The 26,751-nt window shown below is 46.7% G+C and overlaps 2 protein-coding genes across 5 annotated transcripts; both read right to left on the bottom strand.

The window, feature by feature from the left end:
• Window positions 1-490: 490 nt before the first annotated feature.
• ZPR1 (ZPR1 zinc finger) lies at window positions 491-9,331 on the bottom strand. Of its 2 annotated transcripts, XM_041771126.1 has the most exons (15): window positions 9,115-9,331; window positions 8,847-9,008; window positions 8,359-8,449; window positions 7,917-7,987; window positions 7,157-7,243; window positions 6,872-6,994; window positions 6,460-6,510; window positions 6,226-6,292; window positions 5,766-5,836; window positions 4,920-5,009; window positions 4,335-4,445; window positions 3,592-3,678; window positions 1,980-2,045; window positions 947-1,087; window positions 491-640 (listed from the first exon to the last, which is right to left on the bottom strand). In XM_041771126.1, exons 1-14 carry the CDS (start codon window positions 9,283-9,285, stop codon window positions 953-955), a joined length of 1,383 nt encoding a protein of 460 aa, XP_041627060.1. In that variant the 5' UTR covers window positions 9,286-9,331; the 3' UTR covers window positions 491-640; window positions 947-952. The 2 variants fall into 2 exon arrangements, with proteins under 2 accessions (XP_041627060.1, XP_041627059.1); XM_041771125.1 differs by having other exon boundaries at window positions 491-1,087.
• Window positions 9,332-10,564: 1,233 nt separating this feature from the next.
• APOA5 (apolipoprotein A5) lies at window positions 10,565-25,442 on the bottom strand. Of its 3 annotated transcripts, none has more exons than XM_041773151.1 (4): window positions 25,248-25,442; window positions 13,039-13,117; window positions 12,811-12,922; window positions 10,565-12,283 (listed from the first exon to the last, which is right to left on the bottom strand). In XM_041773151.1, exons 2-4 carry the CDS (start codon window positions 13,076-13,078, stop codon window positions 11,332-11,334), a joined length of 1,104 nt encoding a protein of 367 aa, XP_041629085.1. In that variant the 5' UTR covers window positions 13,079-13,117; window positions 25,248-25,442; the 3' UTR covers window positions 10,565-11,331. The 3 variants fall into 3 exon arrangements, with proteins under 3 accessions (XP_041629085.1, XP_041629084.1, XP_041629083.1); XM_041773150.1 differs by lacking the exon at window positions 25,248-25,442 and adding an exon at window positions 13,414-13,612; XM_041773149.1 differs by lacking the exon at window positions 25,248-25,442 and adding an exon at window positions 13,418-13,611.
• Between the last annotated feature and the right edge of the window lie 1,309 nt (window positions 25,443-26,751).

The following is a 26,751-nucleotide window of genomic DNA, read 5'->3' as shown; positions in this document are numbered from 1 at the left end:
CTCTACTACTTTGTGGTCAGCAGGCATTTGAAGACTTATCTTTCCATTCCATTGAACATTACCAGTACCTTCTCAGCCCCATCAACTCATCTCCTGCCCATTTGTCTTGAGTTCTACCACTACCCTTTCTAATCCACACCCACCTTTGGCCTGACAAGACCCAAGCTCAGATCCCAACCCTGTCTTCCTCATAGGGCAGTTAAGCAGGATCAAATGAATTTATGCCCAAAATCTGAGTTCTGCCCTCTATTTATTAGCTGCATCTAATAAAGCAAATGCAGGAATTTTGGGTTTGACCTCAAAAGTTCACTTTAAATTCCATGAACACAGGGCTCAGTTCAGTTCCGTGGTGTGCCTGGCACAAAGTAAGCAAATATCTACTGAAGGAATGAAATGCCAGCTCCCACCCCCAAGCTGGTGAAAATTTATTCAGGAGGTTGAATTCTACTAGCATGGTATCAAACGAGGACAGAGTGAATTCAGAGGCCAGTCCTGTTGAAAAGCCATCACTTTAATGAGAACTTCTCTTGCGCTGGGCTGCCTCCCCTCAGAAGACTCTTCCTGTCGAAAGCCAGTGTTTTTTTCCCCCAAGCAACTCCCAAACTCCAGATGTAGCTGTCTTCCATCTTCAGAGTTCCAACTGTATACAGAAAGAATTATCTGGACGGAAGGTAAAGACTTGATGGGAAAAAAGTGATAATGACATGCCCTCATGGTTCATTTCTGGGTTTCTTCCCAGGCCAATTCAAAACCTCCAAAATACAGGCAAGGAAACCAACAGGTTTGCACTTCCATCACAAACCATTCAGAAAATTGCCCACATCTCTCAGACCAGTTGACCTCCATACATGGGCAAGGCCTGGTGGGGAGGACACCCCCAGCTTTTCTCGACAGTAATAAATAATCCTTCAGTCTGAGCAGCACTAGAGGCTGGCTTGTGAATTACCCAGTGCTACCGCTGTGGGGCTGGGCCTGTGTCATAGCCCTCTGTCTTCATGTCATTGAGCCCTAGCTCCTCGTTTTGGTCAAATGTGCGCTTATAATGCTCCACCTTCATCTGAGGATCATCTTCAGGTGCATACACATTCTGCAAGGCCAAAGACAGACAATCAGTGCCTGTGCCACCCAGCTATCTGCCCTCCCCCACCCCCACCCCCAGGTGACTTCCAATTCCCACTTTCCCTAAAACTTAACTTAGTTTTTTATTCTAAAGGCTGCCAACTCCCTATGGCTAGACTCAACTAGCAAGCAGCAACAGAAACCAACAGAATCCCAGGAATGGGAACATCCAGCCCTTGGCAGAATTAGGGAACAGTCTGCCTAAAACACTTTCTACCTGGGGGCATCTGCGTGGCTTAGTCAGTTAAGCACTGGCCTTTGGCCCAGGTCATCATCCCAAGATCCTGGGATCGAGCCCATCAGACTCCCTGCTCATCGGGAAACTTGTTTCTCCCTCTCTTCCCAGCTTGCGCGGTCACTCAAATAAATAAACAAAATCTTAAAAAAGCCCTTTCTATCTGCACCTTCTTATGAAGAATATAGCAATAGTCTTAATAGTAAAGAGACTTTAAACAGTTTTGCCTGACCAATCATAAATGCTCAATAAATGTTAAAGTTATTATAAATCACCAGAATATCTCCCCAGTCAGCTGAAAGCCTCTCAGGTTTCCTATTTCAGCCTCTGGACAAGGTACCATTTCTCCTCAGTCTACAATTAGATTTGCAAAATGACAACTCCATTGCTGAGGGCAAGAGCTGGACTAGAGAAGAAGAGTCTAGGAGTATCTTTTATTCCCCCTCTACACACACTTATAATCTCTCCCACTTCCCCCCCCCACTTCCTTATGTTTCAAATTCTAAGAGATTCCTTGATAAAGAGCAGTTCATTCAGAATCAAGTCAGTTTCCAGAGAAATAATGCATATTCAAAGAAGGTCAGAAGATATATCTCCATGCACTAGCAAGGAAGGTCTACCGTACCTGAAGGTAGCTATTTCCTGCTGGATCATTCATAATAAAGTGGGCTTTCATGTTACCCTGAAGAATCTAAAGGAGGGAGAATACAGCACATGAATTTTACATGGCTCCTGGGAGGAAGAGTCTGTGTCTGCCAGACAGGAACCAACCCAATTTACACCTCAGAATCCCCAGAAGTTTTACAAACTGCTGAAATGAGGCATCTCTCAAAGTGGAGTGGAGAATACCTAAAATAAGGATTGTATGAAAGCTACTTAAGAAGCAACTGACATCCCCATTTCTTCTCCCATTCACACAGGCCAACAGCTGCCCTCCCCCCACCCTGGCAAATAACTGCAGGATTCTGTAGAGAAGTTCCCACCACTGCAGGCAAGGCCCTGGGGAGGCTGGGGGTGGCGGGGTGCAGGCAGCAAGGACAGGAGGTTAAGTGAGCATGTTGTTATTGGAAACAGACATACACTCCCAGTTCTCTTCCCACACTCAGCAATCAGGATACTGGCAGCCAAGTCATCCTTCTCAGGCCAGGAAACAGAACACCCGCTGATGGGAATTTGAGGAGCCCAAGAGGAAAAACCTAACGACTCTGGCACTGGGGTTACCTCCACAAAATGCCTAAGCTAAATCCCCCTATAATGAGTCCTATGTGAAGAAGATTCAGCTCCATTCCAATGTTTCAGTCCTCTATTTTTTTTTAAGATTTTATTTATTTATTCATGAGAGACACACACACAGAGAGAGAGAGAGAGAGAGAGAGAGAGGCAGAGACACAGGAAGAGGGAGAAGCAGGCTCCATGCAGGGAGCCTAACCTGGGACTCAATCCTGGGTCTCCAAGATCACACCCTGGGCTGAAGGCGGCGCTAAACCACTGAGCCACCCGGGCTGCCCTCAGTCCTCTATTTTTAAACTGATAATCCATGACTATCAGACACGTGAGCAAAGCCCCAACCTTGAAGGACAGAACGTGAAATGGAAAAACAAAAACAAACAAAACAAACAAACAAAAAACCCTGAACAAACAAAAAACAACTTAAATGGAAATGGAAACTATGCAGGGAAAATAAACCATCAAAAAAAGAAAAACCAACATTAACATTCTCAAGAGAAAAAAAAAATTACCACATCCTTATTTATTTTTTTTTTTTTAATTTATTTATGATAGTCACAGAGAGAGAGAGAGAGGCAGAGACACAGGCGGAGGGAGAAGCAGGTTCCATGCACCGGGAGCCTGACGTGGGATTCGATCCCGGGTCTCCAGGATCGCGCCCTGGGCCAAAGGCAGGCGCCAAACCGCTGCGCCACCCAGGGATCCCTTACCACATCCTTAAAACAACAGGATGCTATTTGGAAAAGGGAGAAGGGAGAGTACTCAAAGACCAAAAGAAACCTCTTGGAAAAAAAATCCGTGGAAATGAAAAACCCAACTGAAACTACTAGAGAAGAAGCTCTAACAACATAAGGGAGAAAAACAAGAAAGAAGAGGACACGGCATATGAGAAACCTAGGGAATCCCCAACATGTTGGTTAGATGTTTAGAAGGTGACAGGACAGAGTATGTGGCCTCTTGCCCACTGGTACCCCAGGACCACAAGTACTGAAGGGCCAGAATCATCTCACCTGGTCTAACTTCTGGCTGAACTCCTGCAGTTTCTCCATCTGGCCAGGATTGGAACTGTCACCCAATGTGAAAGGGTTCTTGGTCACCTGTAATAAATGGCATCTGAACTGCTCGAATCCTGGCTGCTTCTTAGGTTTGACCGTAAAGCTGGTGGGCAACGGCAAGAGGGTGCCCAGCCAGGGAAGCTTGGTCTCCACACCATCTTTCTGATCTAAGCAACCACTGCTAAGAGCACAGAGGTTAATCTGCCAAGATGACAACTGGCAATATGAAACAAATACTATAAAAATGTCCTTCCAGCATGAACTCTAGTTCTAATTTGAAGAAGAAATGCAAAGTAAAGTGTAATTTACAAAGACAAAATGCCTGACAACTGGGAACCAATTAAGTAAAATGTTTCAAGACAATAAATATATGGGCTAAGTCAACACACAAATATTTATGTTGGGGAGTTTCAGGTGCTGTAAGGACCCTCTTCCCCTCATTTTACAGTGAAATAAGTGACTTACCCAAAACCACAAAGTATCTACATTGTCCCAAAAGTAGGACTGGGAGTTTCCATTCAGAATCTCCCATAAACTTATCCTCACAATCCAAAATACTATTTAATTCTCTCAAACCAGCTTTAAGGCAAAGAAACCCCCAGTTAACAGCTCCAAAAACCAGGATGCGTGAAGCCTTCTAGCCCCTTCACCGCAGCCACAGTGCTGAAGCAGCCATGCACTACACTCAGGTGACTCACCAGTTCCTGGATGTCTTTCAGTAGCCCCTCTAGTGTGGTGAACTTGCCCCCAAGGACAGCCATTCCCAGTTCAAATTCCAGCTCTGGGATTTCCACACTACACGTCTCAGACTAGGAGATGAGAAATCAAATTAGGCTTTAGATCAGGAGCCTCTTTGAGAAAGCTAACCAGAGTTCTCCTGCCAAATACCACTGATGAGAGTTTGGGGAGTCACCTGCCCCAATCTTCTCTGACTCTCCACTTAAAGCTAGGCTCATTCATTTCTATGTGAACCACAGAAATGGAACCAATCTAATAAAAGGACTTTCTGAGTCATGGCTCCAAGCTGCCAGGTATCCTGTCATTAGAGGCCAGAGACAAGGGCCCTTACAGACACTGGAGGCAAAAAGCTGCCAAGTCATCAGAGAGTTTATGGGTCACCGTCTGAATCTGTACCTCCTACTGTGGATTAACTCCACTGAGGGATCCTGAAACCCAGGGTAGTAAGGAGGTACCCCACAATGTTAGGACATAATTTTAAAAGACGATTTCCCCTAGATAGAGCCAGCCTACATAAGACAGACACTCTCCCAAGCAGGGGATACCTTGAGCACATCTCTGGTCAGATCTGAGGGATCTGTGATATGGAAGCTGATCCGGGTGCCCAAGGGCTCTATTGCTCCTCCAGACTTCACCTGCACAGACGAGAATAGTCAGGGAACAACAGTAGAGAAGATTCTGAACCTCATTTAGTGCCAGGGAGGCCTCAGAGGAGATGGGCTTAGACCTCCAATCAGGCCCCCTAACAGCTACCAAGGACAGAACCTTCTAACCCAACAGTGGCAGCAGTCGCCTAAACCAGAAACACCAAGAGATGGCCAAGAGCCTGCCAAAACTTACCTCAAATTGCCAACAAATTCTGAATTTACCTTTTTTTTAAAAAAATGGACTCTGGGGGTTGAAAGGGACTTTCAACTGCATCCAACATGTGGATGCACCTTATAATATTCTGGGTTCAGAACCAAAACAGCTTATGCTTGAATACACTTGGGGAAAGGTAATTTACAATCCTTCAAGGTACCTCGTTCTATTTCCAGAAAGATCTGGAAAGTTTTTTTATTACTGAGTCAAAATTTGCATCACTGTACTTCCCACTCTCTGAGAGGTGGATGAAAGAATCTCCCCCCCCCCCCACCGCCCGCCGCCAAAAGAGACAGAGAGAGAGAATGCCTCCCTCTTCCATATAATCACTTTCATGTCTAAATGAATTATGGTATCTCTAATTCTACTTCGCTAATTCCCAGTCCCTTCAAGGGCACCTGACCCTACATCCAAGAGAAAGACCCAGCTTCCTCCCACCTCATCCCAGGGTAGGCTTAGGAAAGATCAAAGTTAAACAGGAGTTACCCTCACCTTAACAGTCTTCTTCCCAAACAATGGAGCCCACCCACCTCATTGGTCCGATGGCCGCAGTTCTCACAGTTGGTAGCCATGATGATAACCTCCTTAAAGTGTGGGATTTCTGGAAGATGGAGGTAAGGAAATTTGCCTCCTGGAGAGCATGACCACCTCTGGAGAAGAACAAATCTGAACCCTAAACACACAGTTGCTAGGCCTAGGACTACAGGAAAGAGAACACAAGAAGTAGCCTAACTCAGTCCTCCAGAAGAGGGCAAAGTTGCAACCCATGGCAATCTTGGTCCACAAATATCTGAAGATATGAGTCGAGCCAAACACAGGACCCTAGAAATCAGAGTCTGATTCTCTCTTTGAACCCGAAAGTTAAGGGGCACATTCCTTATCACTTGAATTAAAACAGGCACTTTCCCTGAAGGGAGCACTGCCCAGCCTGCCTCTCATCTGCCTGCCTGGGTCAAGTGAAGAGCAATGCAATTGCCTGACGAAAGATACGAACTAGCTTCATGTTGGTTTGAGCCGGAGCGTTGCATTCTGGACAGTTTGTGTTGAATTGCAGCACCTGGAACACAACATGGGGATGTAGGGTGAGCCCTGCTCAGGCTCCAGATGTTTAATCCAGTCGGCACACTGGTGGTTGCCCATACTGGCTATGAGAAGAGAGACTGAGTGGCGTCAGTCTCCGCCCAAGGCTCTGCTCCTTCCTCCACAGCAGCCAACGGGACTCACTTCATTTCTGAGATCCTCCTCCTCTGGCTTCTCTTCTGGTGCTGCCTCGGCCTAGCACAGCAGAAATATAAATCACATGTTGGCACATACACCTCATCCTCCCCTAGAGCCTGCCTTGGAGTGAGAGAAAGAGACTCTGGTTGGCTTCTGTCAGCTGCCACTTCATTGGTTTAACAGAGACATTAGGAAACAAAGCCCCAATCCAGAAGAACAGAGCTTAAGACTGGATCACAGCCACTGCCAGCTTTTATTATAAGCTTTATCCTGTCTTGACAGGAGCTGGAGATGAGATGCACAGACATGCGGAGATAGGGTACATAAGGCAGCAACAACAAAATAAGATTCTGCTGGGTCCAAGCAATCCAGAAAGCAAGCTAATACCAGAGCATTCTTCTGGCTTCTTCAGTCTTACCTGAAGCCCGAGCATCTCTTCCTGCTGTAGAGTCCGATTATAGTGCGTGATGATCAGGGCATGATCTTTCTGGGGAGCGTGGGGGTTTTCCACAAAGCTGTTCCCTGAAGGATCATCAATGATCTGACAGATGGGTGAAGAAGGAGTAATTACAACAAGAAATCACATATGCTCCTCTGCCTACCATCAGAGCTTATAATGGTCACCACAGTGGAAAAAACTCAGACAGTGTTAAGGGTCTCTCCTTCCCTAAATCTACGGCACCTAGAGTTCCTCAATACTCACCAGAGTGAAAGGAGAGGCCACTTGCTTTAGCTCTTTCAGTTTGACAATGAACTCATCAATTCTTTCAGCTACGGGCTCTTCATTTGCCTGACAGGAATAGATGGTAAACAGACAGTCATGCAGCTCGGCTCCCCAGCCCTGGTGACAGACCTTATGCCCCCACTGCTGGTCATGCCTACATCACTGCCATCAGGAAGTTCTTGTACCTGTCTCGGTACAAGGAGGAACAGAGAAACTCAGACTTCACAATAAGTGAAGCAAGTAAGTTTGAAGTTCACATGTGGAGCCAAACGAGCTTCATTTTCTCACTCATTCAACCATTTAGGCCAGACTCCCAAGCCAGGTTAGAGATACAACAGTAAATAAACCAGAGTCCTCTTATGGGGCTCCCCAGCCAATTAAGAAGACAAATGACTACCTATGCAATTATATTATTTGTGTCATGATAGATGTACGGTACAGTGGAACGTGCAGTAAATATAGATAAATTCAAGGGCATCAGGAAAGGCTCTTCAGAAGTAATGTTCTACTGCCTGCCTGAGAGGAGGTCTGAATATACACTGGGGAAAGGGAGTGGAGAATATGGGAGACAGAACATGGACAACAGCCTAGCAGGGACAGCAACACCATGTGTGTCCCCTCAAAGTTCTCCAACATTCAGTCGGAGATGGTTCAGCTGCACGGGAAGCGGAATCCCCTATTGAGACACATATTGGTCATCAGCGCCACGAGCTGCAGCAATCAGAAAACCCCAGCTCACCCTTCGTGCGGGCTGATCCTGCTCCAGGCCAGAGATGGCACGGCTGATCAATCCTTCAACAGTGGTCAGAGCTGGAGAATGAGAACACGTGACACGTGAGTCCTGACCATGCTGTCAAGTGCCTGTATGACTGAGCAATTCACAAGAACTGTGTGGGCTTTGACTGCAACTGTAAAATGCGGAGGCCTGGAACAAGGTCCTGTTGACCTCTAGTAACGGTGACACTAAGGCTCTCTAAGAAGCACCTTACAGCCTTACTATCATAATCTGCTGTCTCCGGCTGTTTTATTCTAGCTTTCTGTTTACGTTGAACCAACGAGGATCACAGTGGAAAGGCGGCCAAGGCCACACCGTAGCCACCAGACCTGGCACACGGGCTTTTACAAGAAAGGAAGACCACAGTGGGGCACGAACAACCCAAATACCCTGACCCTATACCGACCTCCCTTCTGACTGAAGGCAGGAATTTCAAAATCCAGCTCCGGGATCCTTGTGGTGGCAGAGTCCGTTTTCACCACTTGTCTGTTCATGTCCTGGGCAGAAAGATAGACTTTCAGTGCAGAGGGGTCTGGACAGCTGTCAGGAGACACCAGAGCGCAGCCTGCAGCTCCATCCGCTCTCCAGCTCTCCATTCCAGCGGGTCCAGACGAGCGCACGTGTGGAGCCCTGGAGCCCGCCGCCCAAACGGTGACAGTGCTATTCCTCACAGCTACCGCTGTGAGGGGAATTCCCATTCCCTCTGACGAATGCCCTAATTACCAAGCACCTTCACCAGCCCGATCTCCCCCGAGCATCTGACAGCACCGACACCACTGTACAGAGGGGGAAACCGCGGCCCGGGCACGTGAGGTGTTTACTCCGGGCCGCCGGAGCGCCGGCCCCAGTGCCCAGGCCCTCTCCAGGCCGCAGGCTGCCCGGGGCTCCCCTCACCTCCTGGGCCCCGACGGTCAAAGTGTAGCGCACTCCCTGGTCCTGGATCCTGCCTGCCGACTGGATCTCCGTGTTGTTCCAGCCGCAGTGCTCACAGGAGAAGGAGCTCACGATTACCTCTCTGAAGAAGGGGATCTTGGCGAGCAGGAGGCGCGTCATGCCCTGCGGAAGCCGAAAGCTGCTGCAGAGAAACCAGGGGCCCCAGGGCCCCGACCGCTGACCCCACGGACCGCCGGGCGTGCCCGCCTCCGGGTCCCCTCCCCCTTACGTTGCGGTAACAGTTCATGCAAAGCGACTCGATCTCGGTGGGCTGCTGCTCCTCGTCCTCGGCGCTGATAGGCCGGAACAAGCGCTCGGGGGCCGGAGCCTGCGCCGGGGCGGCCGAGGGGGCGGCAGTAGCCGCCGGGCGCCCCGGCTCCACGGCCCCGCTCGCCGCCATGGCCGCCACGCGCAGAGCGGGCCTCCGCTTCCGGCTTCCGCTCCCCTCGCGGCCCCACCCCTTCCTCAGGCACTTCCGCCAGCTGCCGCCCCGCCCCTCCTTAAAGAGGCCGCAGTCGCTGGGCCCTCGGGGCCGTGCGCTCAGTGCTGGGATTCCACCGTCCAGACTTCCAAAGGCAGCGGACTCAGGCTTTGCCTCCACCGCAGTTCAGGCGTTGCTTCCCCCAGGACGTCCTCTCAGACCCAGGGCACTGTTCCGCTCCTTTGCTATAGCTCCATCGTACACGACTCTAACCATTGGTCCATGAACCTGCCTGCAGAGACTTGATGGCAAGGCGCTTGGCTTGTCCCTCTGTACTCATGAGGACGTGCTGTCCGACACGGGCTCTGGCCCCCAACTACAGTCGGACCAGACGTTGCTTGGGCTCTAGATCCCCCCCACCCCACCCCCCAAGTCCCTCAAGCATTCTGGCCCTTTCTGTCCTCACTCCTTATTTCTGCCCTCAGAAACACCTGCCCAAATTCCAGCCTCAAATACACCGTCCGCGTTTTTACTCCCACCCCCTCGTCCCCAGCACATCAAACCCCGGCTGACTCATCCCTCCCAGTTTCCCAACTAACAACAACAAAAACACCTCTTTATTTGGTAAACTTTCCTTTCCAGTACCTCTTCTCCTTGGGCACCTCTCACCCGGTTCTGTTGCTAAACGTGGGTGTCAGGGAAGAGGTCCAGCCTGTAGGCATGATTAGGCCAGATTCATACGGGTGCTGAGAACCCTGTGCAAGGCCGGCTTCCAGCGGAGGGAAGGCTGCTGGACAGCACCTTCCAAAGGTGCTGGACAGCATGTGTTTACCCTTTCCTCTTCCTCCCACTTCACTCATCCCTGATTTCAGAGTTTCTCGAGGGATCTAGGAGGACTTTTGTTGCCACCAAGTGAATCTGTATATGGGGAACGGGGAGTATAAGATCTGGAGTTCTCAAGAAGAGGGTCAGTCATGAGGAGGCCATTCAAAACCTGGAACCTGCCCTTCATGCTTGCTGTCCTGTGGTAAGGCTGGTGAGCCATGCAGGTGCAGAGGGAAGATCTCTAAGCCAGGCCCACACCCAGGCATGACAGACAGCTGTGATCTAAGGCAGAGCCTAGCCAGAGCCAGGGTCCTGGGAGAGGGTCCATGAGACAGGGCATTGAGGAATTGGAATGAGTGATGGATGTGCTTTGGGGGTAGTGGTGAGGCCACTACTTTCAGACATGGCTCAAATAAGAGTCACACCAGGCAAATAAGCTTCCACCATATGCCTCTATTTCATGAGTCAGAAGTCTAGGCTTCAGCCTGGGAGTCAGAAGTGAGGGGCCCCAAATGGAGAGGACACACATCATGCTTCCCCGAGGGTTTCAGAAGCCCCACAGTTTGGAGGGCTGGGTCAGCTGTTTAGATGTAGAGCTATGTAAGGAAATGTAGGCTCTGCTCCCTCCCATTGCAACCCCCACCATTTGTTCCCCTGGCATCAGAGCCAGCAGCGATATATATACACACTTTCATGTGCTCTTGTCATATTTTCCTCCCTTCTCCCTTCTCTTCCCCCAAAAGAAGCTGTCATGGCAGCCCTGGGGAGAAAAGAGCTCCTCTCCGTAGACCAGCTGTAGCAACGGCCACCAGGCGGCCAGAAGTGATCAGAGTCAAGCCCTGGGAAGAAGAGGCACAGGCTTCCAGCACCATGGCAACAGGCCTGCACGTAATTACCTGCATATAGAGTGCCTCTCTCCCTCCCCACTCCAACCATCCCGGATTGGAGCAACTCATGAGGATTCCCAAATGAACACGGGAAGCTGGGTTTGCAAAGCCTGATGAGTGTAATGCATCCAGATGGGGGAAACGCAAGAGGCTGGATATGCCAGGGACAACAGTCCCTTTGGCGGCCTCGCCTATCCTGTGCAGGGCCCTCCACCCTCTGCCGGACAGGCCACTGTCAAGGACACAGCCAGCCAGAGGCTCAGATCCTGGGCTCAGACAAGGAGCAGAGCAGTGAGCCTGGACAAGTAGACCCTCAGGGCTCCTCTAGATGACTGAGACCAAGGTCATGAAGGCTGTAGTTTATGTCCTCCCACAGGTCTTGGAGACGGGCCTGCAGCTTGCTCCGGGCCTCGCTGCTGTCAGCTTGGAGAAACTCTGGGGCGAAGGCACTGTGGCCTGGCGGGGGCGGGGCCAGCTGCAACTGGACCTCCTGGGTCTCCTGGTCGATAGCACGGGTGAAGTCAGCGATCTGCAGGAAGGTGTCGTGGCGGAAGGCCTGGAGTCGCTGGTGCACCTCCTGGGACAGCATCTGGGGGTCGGGGTCCGCCCCCTCATCCGTGCCGTCAGCACCAGCGCCCGCAAAAGCGCTGAGCTCTTCCCGCAGCTGGTCCAGGTTCTGCTGGATGCGCGCGTGCAGAGCCTCGGCCTTGAGCGTGAGCTTGCGCGACAGCATCTGCACGCAGCGGCTGAGGCGCGCGGGGCTGGCGGCGGCCTGCGGGGCCACGCTCCGGTGCAGCTCCTGCACGTGGCGCCCGATGCCGGTCACCAGGCGCTGGGCGTAGGGGCGGAAGAGCGCCTTGACACGGCCGGTGTGATGCACCACGCGGTCCTGCAGCTCCCGCAGCAGCTCCCGCGCCTCGTCCACGCCGCCCAGCACCTGGGCCTTGGTGCCCTCTCCGACCACGCGCAGCTGTTCCTGCAGCTCCTGAACGCGCAGCGCCACCTGCTCCATCAGCTCCGCGGTGTAGGGCTTCAGCTGCCGCCGGAGGCCCTCCAGATTCCAGCCCACTTGCTCGTGCACCTCGCCCATGTAGGGCTCCAGGCGCGCCCTCACCTCCGCCAGCTCCTCTTGCAGCTGCTGCCGCATGCCCACCAGGTCAGGTGGGAGCCCCGGAGGCTCCCTCCCCTGCCCACTGAGAGGGCTCAGCTTTTCCAGGAACTTGTCCATTTTGCTGAGGTCTTGCTCAAGGCTGTCCTTCAGGCTCCTGGGGTAGGGGACAGACATCCAGACCATCATGCTGCTAGCCCCATCATGGCCTTTCCCCCAGAGACATCACTGTCTGATCATTTGGGGAAACCAAGGCTGCAGGGTGGTGGCCCCAGAGCCAGGGCTCCAGTCCTAGCTGCGGGCCCACCACACACCCCTCACAGAAGTACAGACACATGGCACATGCATATTCAGACCAACACTGCCCAAGGAAACAGATGCATCTGGACTTTCACACAATCCTTTCATTCTGGGGGCCATGGCAGGGGTCCGCTGCACGGCTCCAGGTCCCACCCCTGGGGAGGGGCAGCAGCTATAGTGAGATCAAGGCAGAGATGGGGGGCGCTGCTGTGAGCAAAGTGGGGGGCTGCACAGCCCAGGAAGGCCAGGATGAGGCAAAACTAGTACAACTCCATTCCTCTGTCCCAATGAGGACTTAATAAGTTGAGGAACCAGAAGCAGCACACCATCCAACTGCTCGGCTGTCACCTCCCTGCACCCACACCCCTTCTCCTAGCCACTCACGTGGGTTCCCATGCCAGCTTCTGCTGCTGGACCTGCTCCAGCTTTCCTTTGTCTCGGCTGCTCTGGCTGAAGTAGTCCCAGAAGCCTTTCTGGGTCTGGACAGTTGCAAACGCTGTAGAGAGGGAGGGGGGGGTTGGAGACTGTGTCCCCACCCACCCCCCAGGGTGGATGGCCCCTGGGCCAGCCCCCACCAACACCTGCACCTTTAAGTCAGGGTTGGAGCCTCACCTGAGAGCAGAGTCAGAGCCCAGGCCAGAACTGCAACCATGATTGCTGTCGTCTACTCAGAAAGAAGATGGACCGAGGCCTGGGTGAAGAAGCAAAAGAAGGACATCTCCAAAGTTTACCCCAGAGCCAACCTGCCCAGAATCTGTTCACCCTTCCCGGAGATATGGGGAGCACATTGCTATTGGGGCTGATGAGGACTGATGGAGGTGAGCATGGCTGGGAGGGAAAGGGTGTCTTGACAAGAGGAGGGCTTCATTTTCACCTGGATCACACAGTGTGGAGCTCAAACTGCTTTGTAAAGTTCCCCCACCACCACCCTCCCCAGACCCCATGAGCAGCTCCTTCAGCCACTTCGGCCACCACTCCCTTGCTTACCTACCTTCCTGCCTCCCACTCAGCAGCTGGGAAGCTTGAGTGTCCCAAGGGAGTAAGAAGCAACTCTGGCCAAAGTGCTCCAGGATGTCCTTAGCACCCACCCCCAGCTCTCTTCCGAGACTCCGGCAATCCCCTCCCTGAGGACTCAACCTGCATCCCTCCACCCAGCACCTGCTCACCTCCTCAATTCTGGGCACAAAGAGCAGACATTCGCCTTTATACTCCAGGGGCCTGGGCCTCTGACAACAATTGCCCTGAGTAAATACCACGTGGAGGTTCAAAGAAGGATGACCTCAGCTGCCTCCCAGGGCTCACCTCCTGCCCTTCCCTGGCATCCAGAGGGTTAATGAGTGCCCTAGTGTCAGGGGGCTGCTCCAGCAAAAAGGTTCTTCCTGGAAAGATTAACAAGGAGTAAGGCTGAACTCCTCACCCAGTTCCCCCCAAACCCCATGACCTTCACCCTTCCCATTGACCAGCTGGCTGGCCCACCAACAGAGGAAAGCCTGTCTGCTGAGGGCGCTGCTCTTACTCAACTGCCCAGAGGCACTGAGCCCTAGCCAGACAGGGACAGTGTCCAGGGGCCAGCCTGAACCTGGGCAGCTCATGACAGCTTCACTACAGGCCACTTAGGCAGCCTGGGAAGAGCCAACATTTACAGGGTTAAGGGCACTCCCATCTTCCACTTTGTGAAATAATCCTGGAACTGCAGGGAAGTCAGATGTGGCAGGGTGAAAGCAGTTAAAGACCTCAGGGCCAGGGACTGTGGGCCCAAAGAACTGGAGCAAGAGAAGGATTCTTCCAATGGGGAAAGTCCGAACTCTACACCCACCCCCGCCCCAGGGCTTCTGAGAAGGGGAAGCCGGGGAGGCCCGACCTTTGTCTGATGACCACTCCATATACTTGAATACACTAGGAACTGCTGATTTTTGCAACTGAATGTACCTTGAATTGGTTCCCTATGTTCCATTACCAGTCACATCACAGCCTCACTTGCTTCTCTCCTTGATCACGTGCATAGCCTCTGACAGGTCTCTCTGCCAAAGCCCTGTCTACTCTGTGCATCCTTTCTGTGGCTCATCCCAACCCACTCTGGTCTCATCTCCTCCCACATAACACCCTTGGCATTCCCTGAGCATGCCATCACTTTCAGGAACTTGAGGCTTCGTGCACACTGCTTCCTCAGTTTGAAGTAGCCTATACCTTGGTGAGTTTATATTTTATTTTTTTCAGACTCAGTTTGAACTAATTAATATTAGTTAGAATCACCATATGATCCAGCGATTCCACTTTGGGATATATACCCAAAGGACTCTTGAAAGCAGGAATTGGAACAGATACCTGTATCTCCATATTAAGAGCAGCACTTTCACAATAATCAAGGTGGAAAGAGCCCCAAGTGTCCATCGGCAGATGAGTGGATAAACTAAATGTGGTATATATACACAATGGAATATTATTTAGCCTTAAAAGGGAAGGAAATTCTGACACATGTTGTAACATGGATGGATCTTGATAACATTATGCTAAGTGAAATAAGCCAGACACAAAAGAAAAAAATCTTGTATGAGTCCACTTAAAGGGACAAAGGCAGAGGCAGAAAGTAGATTAATGGTTACCAGGGGCTGGAGAGGGAGGAAAAAGAGATATATTGTTTAAGGGCACAAAGTAGGTTGGTGAGTTAGCACCTAGTTCTTGGTTTTGGCATCTCATGGTTGTGAGATCAGACCCTGCATCAGGCTCAGCATGGAGTCTGCTTGAGATTCTCTCTTCCTCTCCCCATCCTGCTTGTGCTCTTTCCCTCTCTAAAATAAATCAATAAATCTTTTTTAAAAATGGGACAGAGCAAAAGTTCTGGAGGTGGTTAGTGGTACTGGTTGACAATAGTGTGAATGTACTTGATGCCACTGAACAGTTGTGTACTTAAAAATGATAATTTTCACGTTACGCATATTTTACCATATTTTTTTAAAAGCATTTTTTGGGGGCAGCCCCAGTGGCCCAGCGGTTTGGCACCGCCTTCAGCCCAGGGTGTGATCCTGGAGTCCCAGGATCAAGTCCCACATTGGGCTCCCTGCATGGAGCCTGCTTCTCCCTCTGCCTGTCTCTGGCTCTCTGTGTCTGTCATGAGTAAATAAATAAAATCTTAAAAAAAAAAAAAAGCATTTTTGGTATCCTAATGGTTTTTGCATAAGTTATGATATCAAATCTACCTGCACTATAGTGTTTGTAGACTGGTATCATCATCAATCCTTTTTTTGGGATCCCTGGGTGGCGCAGCGGTTTGGCGCCTGCCTTTGGCCCAGGGCGCGATCCTGGAGACCCGGGATCGAATCCCACGTCAGGCTCCCGGTGCATGGAGCCTGCTTCTCCCTCTGCCTGTGTCTCTGCCTCTCTCTCTCTCTCTGTATGACTATCAAAAATAAATAATTAAAAAAAATCCTTTTTTTTTAGAGATTTTTTTTTTTATTTGAGAGAGACTGGGTGCATGAGCATGCACACAAGGGGAAGGGCAGAGGGAGAGGGAAAAATAGATCCTTAAGCGGACTCCCTGCTGAGTACAGAGCCTGATTCTGCAGGTTTGATGCAGGACTTGATGTTGGACTCGATCCTATGACCCTGAAACCCTGAGATCATGACCTGAGCCCAAATCAAGAGTTGGATGTTCAATCAACTGAGCCACCCAGGCATTACCTCATCACCACATCGTCTAAGGTCTTGTCTGTAATGTAGAAGAAACACCTGGAACCGTGTTTCCCAGAATCCCTTCCCCTCTCTGGGCCACTGACTAGTCAGTGCGAGAGTCAAGAGGAAAGACTATTATTCTTCCTTGGGACTTGCAGGCAGAAGCATAGGCAGACAGACTTGGAGTTTAAAGCAGCTTCCACAATAGCCAAACTGTGGAAGGAGCCTCGGTGTCCATCGAAAGATGAATGGATAAAGAAGATGTGGTCTATGTATACAATGGAATATTCCTCAGCCATTAGAAACGACAAATACCCACCATTTGCTTCGACATGGATGGAACTGGAGGGTATTATGCTGAGTGAAGTAAGTCAATCGGAGAAGGACAAACATTGTATGTTCTCATTCATTTGGGGAATATGAATAATAGTGAAAGGGAATAGAAGGGAAGGGAGAAGAAATGTGTGGGAAATATCAGAAAGGGAGACAGAATATAAAGACTCCTAACTCTGGGAAACGAACTAGGGGTGGTGGAAGGGGAGGAGGACAGGGGGTGGGGGTGAATGGGTGACGGGCACTGAGAGGGCACTTGACGAGATGAGTACTGGGTGTTATTCTGTATGTTGATAAATTGAACACCAATAAAAAATAAATTTATTATTAAAAAAATAAAGCAGCTTCTGGATGACCTTCTTAAGAATCACACCCATTGGCTTTGTAGACTAAGACAATTAGGTGAGCTTCTCATCTATAGTTACTAACAGGTGAACTTTTGAGAATCTCTTCTTCAAGTGCAAGCTGAGATGATCACTCCTCCGGCACTTCCAACAGTTTTATAAACCTTTACTTCTCTATATTAAAGCCTTTCACACTTGAAATACACAGAGTGGTTTCTGGCTTTCTTTGACAGAACCTACATTAATACAAGAGGTAGATGCAAGACACACTCATGTTTCCCTATTCGATACCATCTTATTTTAGTTTCTAAAATGTTTGGGTTAAATGTTTGGAGGTATTTGTGCATGTGTATGTGTTATGTGCTTTGTGTGTGGAACCATTTGAAATAATGATAGCATACATCTCCTAAGAATAAGGACAATTCTTGATAAACACAATACCATTATCAGACCCTGAAAATTAACATAATTCTCTAATATACCTAATATATTTAAATATATTCAGATATTCAAATTTACCCAATTCTCCTGAAATGCCATTTGTAGCTATTTTTTCTTTCCTTTTTTTTCTTCATAAATTCAGGATCCAAAACATCTTATCAGATTGTTGTGCCTCTACGGTCTTTTTAATTTAGAACGGTACTCCCCAACCTTTGACATTCACTTCCTTTTAAGAGTCCAGGGGAGATGTCTTATAAAATGTTCTGGATTTGACTGTTTCCTCATCATTAGATTCAGGTTAAACATGGTTGGCTCCAATCATTGGGTGTGAAAACAAGTTTCCTAAAAGCACTTACTTATAGAAGAAATCTGCTACTACATATAGATGGAATAATATAATCTTTTTTTAAAAATTACTCTTTTGCAGCCCTCAGAGAATACTTGATTCAAGCAAGGATCATCAATGAATGTTAAAACCATAAGGTGAAAAACTGTTGGGGAAAGGGGTGCTTATGTGCCTTCAAAGTATCACCCCACAGATAGAAAACCTATCAATTGTTAAGTGTACTTTTACAGTGAAGAAATTTGGTGGATCATTTTAACCAAGTGATCAAACTTAGCATCACGAAATAGTAGGACAATCTGACATTTTGTACTTCCAGATGTGGTGCAATAAGATGGGCCAGATATAAAGTGTTTCAAACCAGATTATTTCCACAAGAACCTGTTTGCCTTTCCCTTTTCTCCATGTTTCTTTGTTGCTTAGTATCTGATATTCTCAGCTGAATCTTTAAAAGAGAGTTACCATTTGGATTTGTTGGTTTGTTTGTTTTATTCAGGAATTGCCAACATAATCTGGATGTAGAATAAAAATAATTTTTAAATATATATTTGTAAAGATTAAAAGGTACCTTATTTTTTAATGTTCAGTAGGAGCAGTTTTGCTATATACACATGAAATGCACAAGCATATGGATTTCAAGTACAATCTCAACATGCACCAAATGAGAAGATTTCTTAGGCAGTCTTCCTCATTTGACTTGTTCTCTGAAGGAATATTAGTGACTCCTCATTCTAAATACAGAAATTCCTCAACTTATGATGGAGTTCTGTCCCAATAAACCTATCCCAAATTTGAAATATTGTAAATTGAAAATACATACCATAAGAAAATATTGAGCCTCACTGGCTCAGTTAGTGGAGCAGGTGATTCTTGATCTCAGGATTGTGAATTCAAGCCCCCACTTTGAGTGCAGAGATGACTTAAAAATAAAATCTTTAGGGCAGCCTGGGTGGCTCAGCGGTTTAGCACAGGGTGTGATCTTGGAGACCCGGGATCGAGTCCCACGTCGGGCTCCCAGCATGGAGCCTCCTTCTTCCCCTGCCTGTGTCTCTGCCTCTCTCTCTCTCTCTCTCTCTCTCTCTCTCTCTCTCTGTGCCTTTCATGAATAAATAAAATAAAATAAAATAAAATCTTTAAAAAGAAACTACATTTAATACCCTTTACCTAACAATATTGAATTATTGGAGAGTGTACTGAAAGTGATAAAACAGAATATTTGCGCGGGTACAGAATGGTTGTCAGTGTACCAGATGTTGACCCTCGTGATTGTGGGGCTGGCTGGGAACTGCTGTTCACTGCCACTGCCCAACTTCACAAGAGGGGATCATACTGTGAATCTCTAGCCTGGGAAAAGATCCAAATTCAGAATCTGAAGTTTGGTTTTTATTGAGTACATATATCTCTTTCACACCATCATAGAGTTGAAAATTTTTAAGTTGGGGACCATCTGTGGTAAGTCAAACTTTATGCAAATTGTTCTCCTTCAGTCTTATCTGCCAATAACTCAGGTGTAAACTGAGGTGGAGCAGTTTTTACTCAGTGTAGCAGCAGGTCCCAGGGTCCATCCCAGAATATACCAGAGACATAGGCAGAATAGAGTAACCATCCATTATGGGTCCATTCTACATTGTTTATGCTTCTATCAGCAGGCCTAAATGCAAGTCCACTTAAACAACAACATAAATACATCTCAAATGCACTTTAACAAAGGGCATTTAACATGGCATTGAAATAGCCAAGCATGTTTAGTAGTAATCTGTGTAATCATTAGTCTTGAAAGATGATCTGTTCACATTGTTTGTCAGAAAGAAAAGTAATTAAATAGGCCATCTGGAAATGAAAAATATAGTTACTAAAATGAAAAACATCATTTGGGTACAGTTGAAGACCAAATTAGTAAACTAGAAGGACGATCTGAGAAAATCACCCAGAAAGAATCATAAAGAGAAGGAAGATATGAAATGGAAGGTAAGAGACATAGAAGGTAAAATGGAAAGGTCCAACATATGCCTCCTAGAATTTCTACAAAGAGACTAGAGAGATGTTGGAAGAGGCAATATTCCAAAGAAGACAGCTAAGTAATTTTGAAAACTGAAGAGAGATGTGACCTGAATCCTCTGTTGGAAGAAGCATCCTTGAGTCATGAGCAGAATAGATGAAAACAAAATCCAAATGAAGACACATTATTGTGAATGTGAAGAACATCAAAGATGATATCTTAAAATCATCCTTAAGAGAATGGACTGATTATCTACAAATGAAAATGATTAAGCGGATGGCTGATTTAGCAGCAATATATCTTCAAAAAAAGCTGAAGATAAATTAATGGCCAGCCAAGCATTATACTCGGGTAGACTATTATTCAAGAGTGACAAGTTGATTTCTGGGGAGAACGTAGAGCATTGATCACTCACAAAAACTCACTGAAAAGGAAACAAAATTCAGAGAGGACTGGTACAACAAATAGACACAGAAGGAAGGAACGAAATTAGTAAATGTTTAGGTAAATCGAAAATGCATTCATGATTTTATATGAATTTATATAAACATATATATATTTAAACATATGTATACTTAAACCATGTAATATTAGTTCTTAGCAACTAAAAATTGCTAAAATACTGGCAATTTCAGATAGTCCAACCTAGCATAAAAATATCTTTAAATGTAGTTCAGTCGCATTTGCTGCTGTATTTCTAGTACTTAGACAACTACTTGTCACATGGTAGGGGGCCTCAATAAGTATATATTGATGAAGGGACTACTTTGGAGGAAGTGTTATAAGCAACGAGGACTTAAAATATTACACCAAAGTAGTGTGGAAAGCGGGAAAGCAGAAATCAAAGTTAGAGCATTCTGCAGTCTTTGCGTTATTCTGTAAGAAGATAGGGATATTGATTATCTTTTAGACTTTGTGGATATTAAAATTTTAAGGATAACCCATTAAAAGAATACAAAGAATGTATACCTTTCAAACTAGGATATAGGAATGAGATTAAAGAACATCAGATTGACTTTTAGTAAAGAATAGTGGATTGATTGCATGCATTAGCCTGTGCTCTTTTCTGAAATCCCAATAAAGTAGCATTAAAGGGCACTTTTTAAAAAATGTATAAACACACAAAGAGAATAGAAGACAAGATTTTTTGGAAGTTAGAAAGCTTCTAAATGGTCAAATAATAATAACTAGACACACCTGAAAAGATTAATTTTGTAGCAGTGACGGAGAAAGCCAAGAAACACCCTGGTCTGTACTATTGAATGCCCTGGAAGTTCAGACATTAACAGGAATAGATCCTTCTAGAACCATGGGTGACAGTAGGGCTCAAGATGTGGCGACTGGTTGCAAGTCTGTTTGAGAGGCAAATGTGCCCCCCAATGCCACTCAGCCGGATTACAGCCTTCCCCCAGAGCAGCAGGAAACCAGAAGTTTATTAACCGGAGAGGTTAAGGCCGGGGCGGGCGGGGGGGAGGGGCGACAGGGGGAGGTCTCTGGCCTGGAGAAAACAAGGTGCTATTGGGGCCAGGGTTCTTCCACCCAAAAAAAGGGAATGTAAGTAAAATTTTATATATGAGAGATGCCTCCCTCCACACCATCTTTTCCTTTGGCCAAAACGTTGGCCAGTTAGACTTTACCATCCAGGAAGGAGACTAGAACACTCCCCTAAGAAATTTGGCTATCCCAAGAAAATAGGCTAAAAGAAACACTTTTGGGGATTCTTTGTGATCTTAAGGGTCCATCCTAAAGTGAGTCATGGACTTAAGTCTTCATTTCAGCTTCATTATTTTCTTCCAATTTACTATAAAAATTTTCACACATACAGAAAAGTTGAAAGTACAGTGATCATCGTTAATACCACCTAGGTTCAGTAATTGTATATTAATAATATAGTAATTAATATTTTGCCATGCTTGCTTCCTTTCTATATATGCATATTTCATATGTATGCTTGATTTCTGCTCCCTAGCCTGCTTCACTCTATTTTTCAGATTTACACAAGTGGGCAAGAATCTGGGGGTAAATTATTGAAATGTATAGGAAACCAAATAAATAGCAACAAAAGGCAATTATTAAGTGCAAGTAGAAAAAAAAGTACTGGAAAAATTACCATAATATACCACATATGAATAGCATGTATATAATCATGCTAATACAAATATTGGCTATGATATCATAGTTTAAGACCTATGGTATGACAAATTGAAATGTGTGTTGTGGGTAAGCTGTATATTATATGTGAAAGAAAACCCCATTTTTATTGACCATAGTGGGCAATCATAAGCCTAAAGATAAGTTGAACCTAAAACTGGAAAATCAGTAAGTAATAACATAGAATTTTCTAAGGTGTTTATGCAGAAGGGAAAATGAGGATGCATTTAAGGGATTTTTACTTTTTTGTCCTAAGTTATAGTATTTGATTCTCTAAACTGTGAAGCTTGATAAAACAAAAACTAAATTTAAAAGTACATACAATTATTTTTAAAGGAATATAATAAAACTAATAGAAGGGCCAGCAGGAAGATGAAAGAAGCAAAAAAAAATTACCATGGTAAAAAGAAGATACAAAATAATATGATAGAAATAAATCGATAATCCCAATAGAAGGGAATAGATTAAACCAGCCCATAGAGGACCAACTCTGAAGCTAGACAGTGTGGGTTACAATGCCAACGTGGATTAGTTCTGTGACCTTGGGCAATTTACTTTACTTCTCTGAGCTTCAGTTTCCTCATTAGTAAGCTGGGAATAATTATAGTACTTCCCTCATAGGTTCTGTAGGAAATAAATGCATTTAATATATTTAAAAATGAAGTAAAAACATTCAGAGTGCTGCTTGGCACATAGTGAGCACTGTGTAATGGTTTACTATCATCATTGATAACAATCAGATTTATAAAAATTAGATTTTTATAAAAATTCTAGCCATTAAAGACTTAAAGAAGCATACTGAAGATACAACATCAGAGAAAAACTTTAAAGTATGGCAGGAGAGAGGGACCTTAAAAACCGATACAAGACAAAATTTAACAAAAGGAAAGCAGGTATAACAATATAAATATCAGAGCACATAAGCTTTAGGGCAAAAAAGGATGAACAGACCAAAGAAGTGTAGCAGGGGGAAAAAAATAAAGACAGGAAAAAAATTACCAGGAAAATAAAACCTAACGTCATAGCCTCAAAAGAGATGAACTGAAAAGCCTCTGAGTCTCAAAGAGAACTTGACACATTTGCTGAGAGATTTTCGTACCATTTTCTCAAATTGAATAGAATCGCAGAAAAATGAAAGATGTGAACAATAGGCAGCAAACATGATATATAAAGGACCCCGTACCTCAGGAAATACAGAACCCTTACTATAATTGAGTACATACTAAGCCTCAAAGGAAATCCAAGTATTGTTTGTAGTAGCAAAATAATAACAATAAAATAAATTGAAAAAAAATGAAGAAAAAAAAAGGAAAACACCCTAAATGTCCATCAATAGATGGATGAATAATTTCTGGTATATTCGCAGACTGGAGTACCACATTCCCTGGTAACAATGAACACATTCTAGAGAAAGAAATGTGGATATATCCCCAAAGCATAATATAAAGTGAAAGAAAGCAAATTGCAAGAAGATACAACTAATTTTATATTATAAATTTTTATAGCATGTGAAACAGCGTTGCTTATGATTTGGGCTCCATAAATATCCACAAAAGAATAAAACCGTGGATGGAAACTGGAGTCGTGGAGACTTACCAGCCTCAAGCTCGTGATGGCCTTGGGGAGGGAGAGTAAACAGGTGGGGGCAGAATGGCAGAGACGTGCACTGTATCTACCGCATTTTGTTTCTTCAGAAAAATATTCTAATATTAGCATCAGTATTTCTCAAATCTGGGGGGATCCCTGGGTGGCACAGCGGTTTAGCGCCTGCCTTTGGCCCAGGGGAGATCCCTGGAGACCCGGGATCGAATCCCACGTCGGGCTCCCTGCATGGAGCCTGCTTCTGCCTCTGCCTATGTCTCTGCCTCTCTCTCTCTCTCTGTGATGACTATCATAAATAAATAAACTTTAAAAAAAAGACTAATTAAAAAAAAATCTGGGTAAGGGGTGCCTGGGTGTTACTCCTACTATCCTATGCACTTTTATGTATGCTTGAAATTGTTCATTATGTGATTTTAAAAAGAAGCGAGAGGTCAAGTGGATGGAGAGAGAAGGGATGGGAGAGGCTGAGCTCAGCGCACCCCCGGATTTTGTCCAGGGGAGGCTCCCGTGAGCCCCACAGAAGCAGAAGCAGTGGGCAGGTGGATGTAGAAGCTGGGCCGTGGAGCCCTGAGTAGAAGTGAAGGAAGGAAGGGACCTGAGTTGACCTGGGGTAGCTGCTTTGGGGAGCAGGAGAAAGAACGGAGTGAGAACTCTCAGAAAGCTGACCAGACCCTAGCCGCAGGCCCATTGAGAGCTGGACACCTTGAATTCACAAGGGCATGAATCCGAACAGAATTTTCTCTAACAGAGCACCACAATGTGAAGTTGAAATGCAGAAGCCAGCCTTATTCTGAATGAGGTTTTGCTAGAGGAATGAAAGAGAGAGATGGGGCACCTGGCGGCTCAGTCGTTTGAGCAACTGCCTTCGGCTCAGGTCAGGATCTTGGGGTCCTGGGATGGAGTCCTGCATCAAGCTTCCCTGCTCAGTGGGGAACCTGCTTCTCCCTCTGCCTCTGCCTGCTGCTCTGCCTGCTTGTGCGCATTCTCTCTGTCAAATGGATGGATAAAAATCATTAAAAATAGAGAGAGAAACAGAGGCCCAGGGAACCTCGAGAGACTTGAAGCACTGAGCAGGATGGAGGGTGAGGCAGGAGCCCAGGAGGGTGGTGAGGGAGGCAACAAGAAAACAGAGCCCTGGCAGTGTGCACGGCTCGGGGGATGTTTGAGAGAAATGTGCCAGAGGCAGAGCAGCTCTGGGCCCCCCAGTGTGCATGTGTTTGGTCATCTGAAATGAGTCCGAGGAAAAAGATAGTTAAATTGAGGTCAAGGATTTGAGAGGGGAGGTGTTTGGTCGCGTTTTCCACATAGATTTGGATGTCGCTAGGACAGAGGTGAGCTCCCAAGAAAAGAGATAGATGCTTCACTAGGAGCCAGCCGCCCAAGGCTCAGCAAATGTGGAAATCAGCAGTGAGGGCGAGGCAGGAGCAGAGCCCAACAGAGCCAGCCTCAAAGATTTAGTGGTCTGGAAACAGCAACGAGACCTGAGGACCACCAGCCTCCACAAAAGAGGGCCGCAGGGGAAACCAGGGGTCCTGAGCAAAGACCAGGTTGCAGCAAAGGCTGGGGGCGGGGGGGGGGGGGGGGGGGGGCGTGTCCTAGGCAAGGCGGAAGACACAGAGGGGTTTGGTCCAGAGGGTGATGGAAGGAAGAAGCAGCAGACACAGCCGGAGTAAGGCGTGGAGGCAGGACGTGATGCAATCGTAGCAAGGGGGGTGGGGGGCACAGTGAAGAATTCAGTCTGGCTGGCGCTCAGCAGCTGAGCAGCCTGGGAAGGTAGCCTGGGCACACTTGCAAGTCTCTCTACCCTCAGAGTCCGGCCCAATAGGATTTGAAAGCTTGATCACAATGACCCCTCTGTTGTGCACCTGCCACAGCCTGGTATTTCCTTTTATTACCTGTAATGCTCCAAGGTAGGTACTGTTATCCTCATTTTACTTACAGAGAAACTGAGGCTCAGAAAGTTTCGGTAACTTGCTCAGGGTCTTGCCCTGCACCAATCCCGGGTCTGTCTGACTCTGGAGTCCATGCTCAATACACCATCTCATGCTCAGGATGAGAGAACCCTGCTCTGAGGACCGGAACCACAGCAGAGCCTCTACCTCCTTACTGGAAGAAGCCAGGAACCCACTGTGCTCAGTAGAAAGCCAGGTCCTGCTCCCTCACCCCAAGGGGTTTATGATTTGGGAGAAAGAGGACTGTTGAAATGCAGGGAAGCCAGAGTCCATGTGGAAGCTAATGTGGACACAGGAACAGTAGCTCAGGGCCAGCCAGAGGAAGGACAGCCAAATCCAGGCATAGTTATCAAGTTACCATGGGGAGTGGAATCCACCTCTGCCTCCTCATCCTATCCCACACTTAATGTGCCCCCTCAGGTCCCCTCCTCTCCTGTCCCCCAGCGATAGAACCAGCTCTAGCTATGGCCGGAACAGCAGGTCCTTAGGTCTTTAGCCTTGTCACTATGACCTGTTTACCCTCCACAGTCTGTGATCCATCAGCAATGAGAGATGCCCCGCAGCTAGATGTTTGTGTCAGAAACACCTGCTGGTGGCGCAACAGGGAGGTGGGGCCAGTGACGTAGACTCTAATACCACGAAATGTACTGGGCACATTTTGAGTCAACACTATGATGGCGTGCCAACAGAGATAAGGGTTTTGGTTATTTATTGGTTTGGGTTTTGTTTACAAATATCCTTTCTCATCTCCAAAGATTTGAAGCGACTGACAGTGAAAATTGAGATGATGATGTTGATGATTGATGATGATGATGATGATGATGATGATGATGATGATGATGATGGTGGTGGTGGTGGTAGAAGGGGGACACCCTTAGGACTAGTGAAAATAAAAATAATAGCAGAAAACCTGATAACCTGATAAAGCACAAGATCTAAAAGACACAAACCACAGAGGCAATAAGAGATGACAAAGTTGTAATTGTTGACTTTCATATTGGTTTTGGGTTTCCTGGAAGCCCATGAAGAGGGAAATTCAGTAAGTTACATAACTGTCATAATCAGAAGAAGGAAGCACACCAGACTCAGAGGGAAAATAATGCTTTTCCAAACACCAAGTAGCTAACTGAATATCTCTACGGGACTTTATATACAGGGACCTTCGAATTGTATCAAAAAGTCCCTGACCAATGGTAATTTTGCATCAGATCAAGGTGGGGTCACCCAAATATCTAAGCTTCTGGTGGCCTGACCAGATCTATGGCTGGAATCTAGAGTGCCTGCCCTGTTTGAGTAGGAAGTCCTGTCTATTAAAATATTAATTTACATTAGTAGCTTTTTATTTTGTTAATATTTAAGAGTACAATATAGAAAAAGTAGAAAAAACAGAGAAGCAAAAATATATATAATCACCCACAATTTCGCCATCAACTCTTATATTATCCTACCATATTTTTTTTTATCTAGGCATGTATTTGCATACATTTTTGA

This window comes from Vulpes lagopus, chromosome 10, assembly GCF_018345385.1.
Source record: "Vulpes lagopus strain Blue_001 chromosome 10, ASM1834538v1, whole genome shotgun sequence".
Taxonomy (NCBI): domain Eukaryota; kingdom Metazoa; phylum Chordata; class Mammalia; order Carnivora; family Canidae; genus Vulpes; species Vulpes lagopus.
The sequence above is the reverse complement of the archived record's forward strand: the minus strand, read 5'-3'. Positions and strand labels throughout refer to the sequence as shown.

Excerpts from the sequence above, each read along its gene's own strand:
- ZPR1 (XM_041771125.1), bottom strand. The coding sequence starts at position 9,285 with ATGGCGGCGAGCGGGGCCGTGGAGCCGGGGCGCCCGGCGGCTACTGCC. Across the intron at positions 8,450-8,846 it reads TGACCGTCGGGGCCCAGGAG|GACATGAACAGACAAGTGGT; the intron begins GTGAGGGGAGCC and ends CTTTCTGCCCAG. Across the intron at positions 6,511-6,871 it reads AAGAGATGCTCGGGCTTCAG|GCCGAGGCAGCACCAGAAGA; the intron begins GTAAGACTGAAG and ends CTGCTGTGCTAG.
- APOA5 (XM_041773151.1), bottom strand. The coding sequence starts at position 13,078 with ATGGTTGCAGTTCTGGCCTGGGCTCTGACTCTGCTCTCAG. Across the intron at positions 12,923-13,038 it reads GGCTCTGACTCTGCTCTCAG|CGTTTGCAACTGTCCAGACC; the intron begins GTGAGGCTCCAA and ends CCCTCTCTACAG. Across the intron at positions 12,284-12,810 it reads AAGCTGGCATGGGAACCCAC|GAGCCTGAAGGACAGCCTTG; the intron begins GTGAGTGGCTAG and ends CCCCTACCCCAG.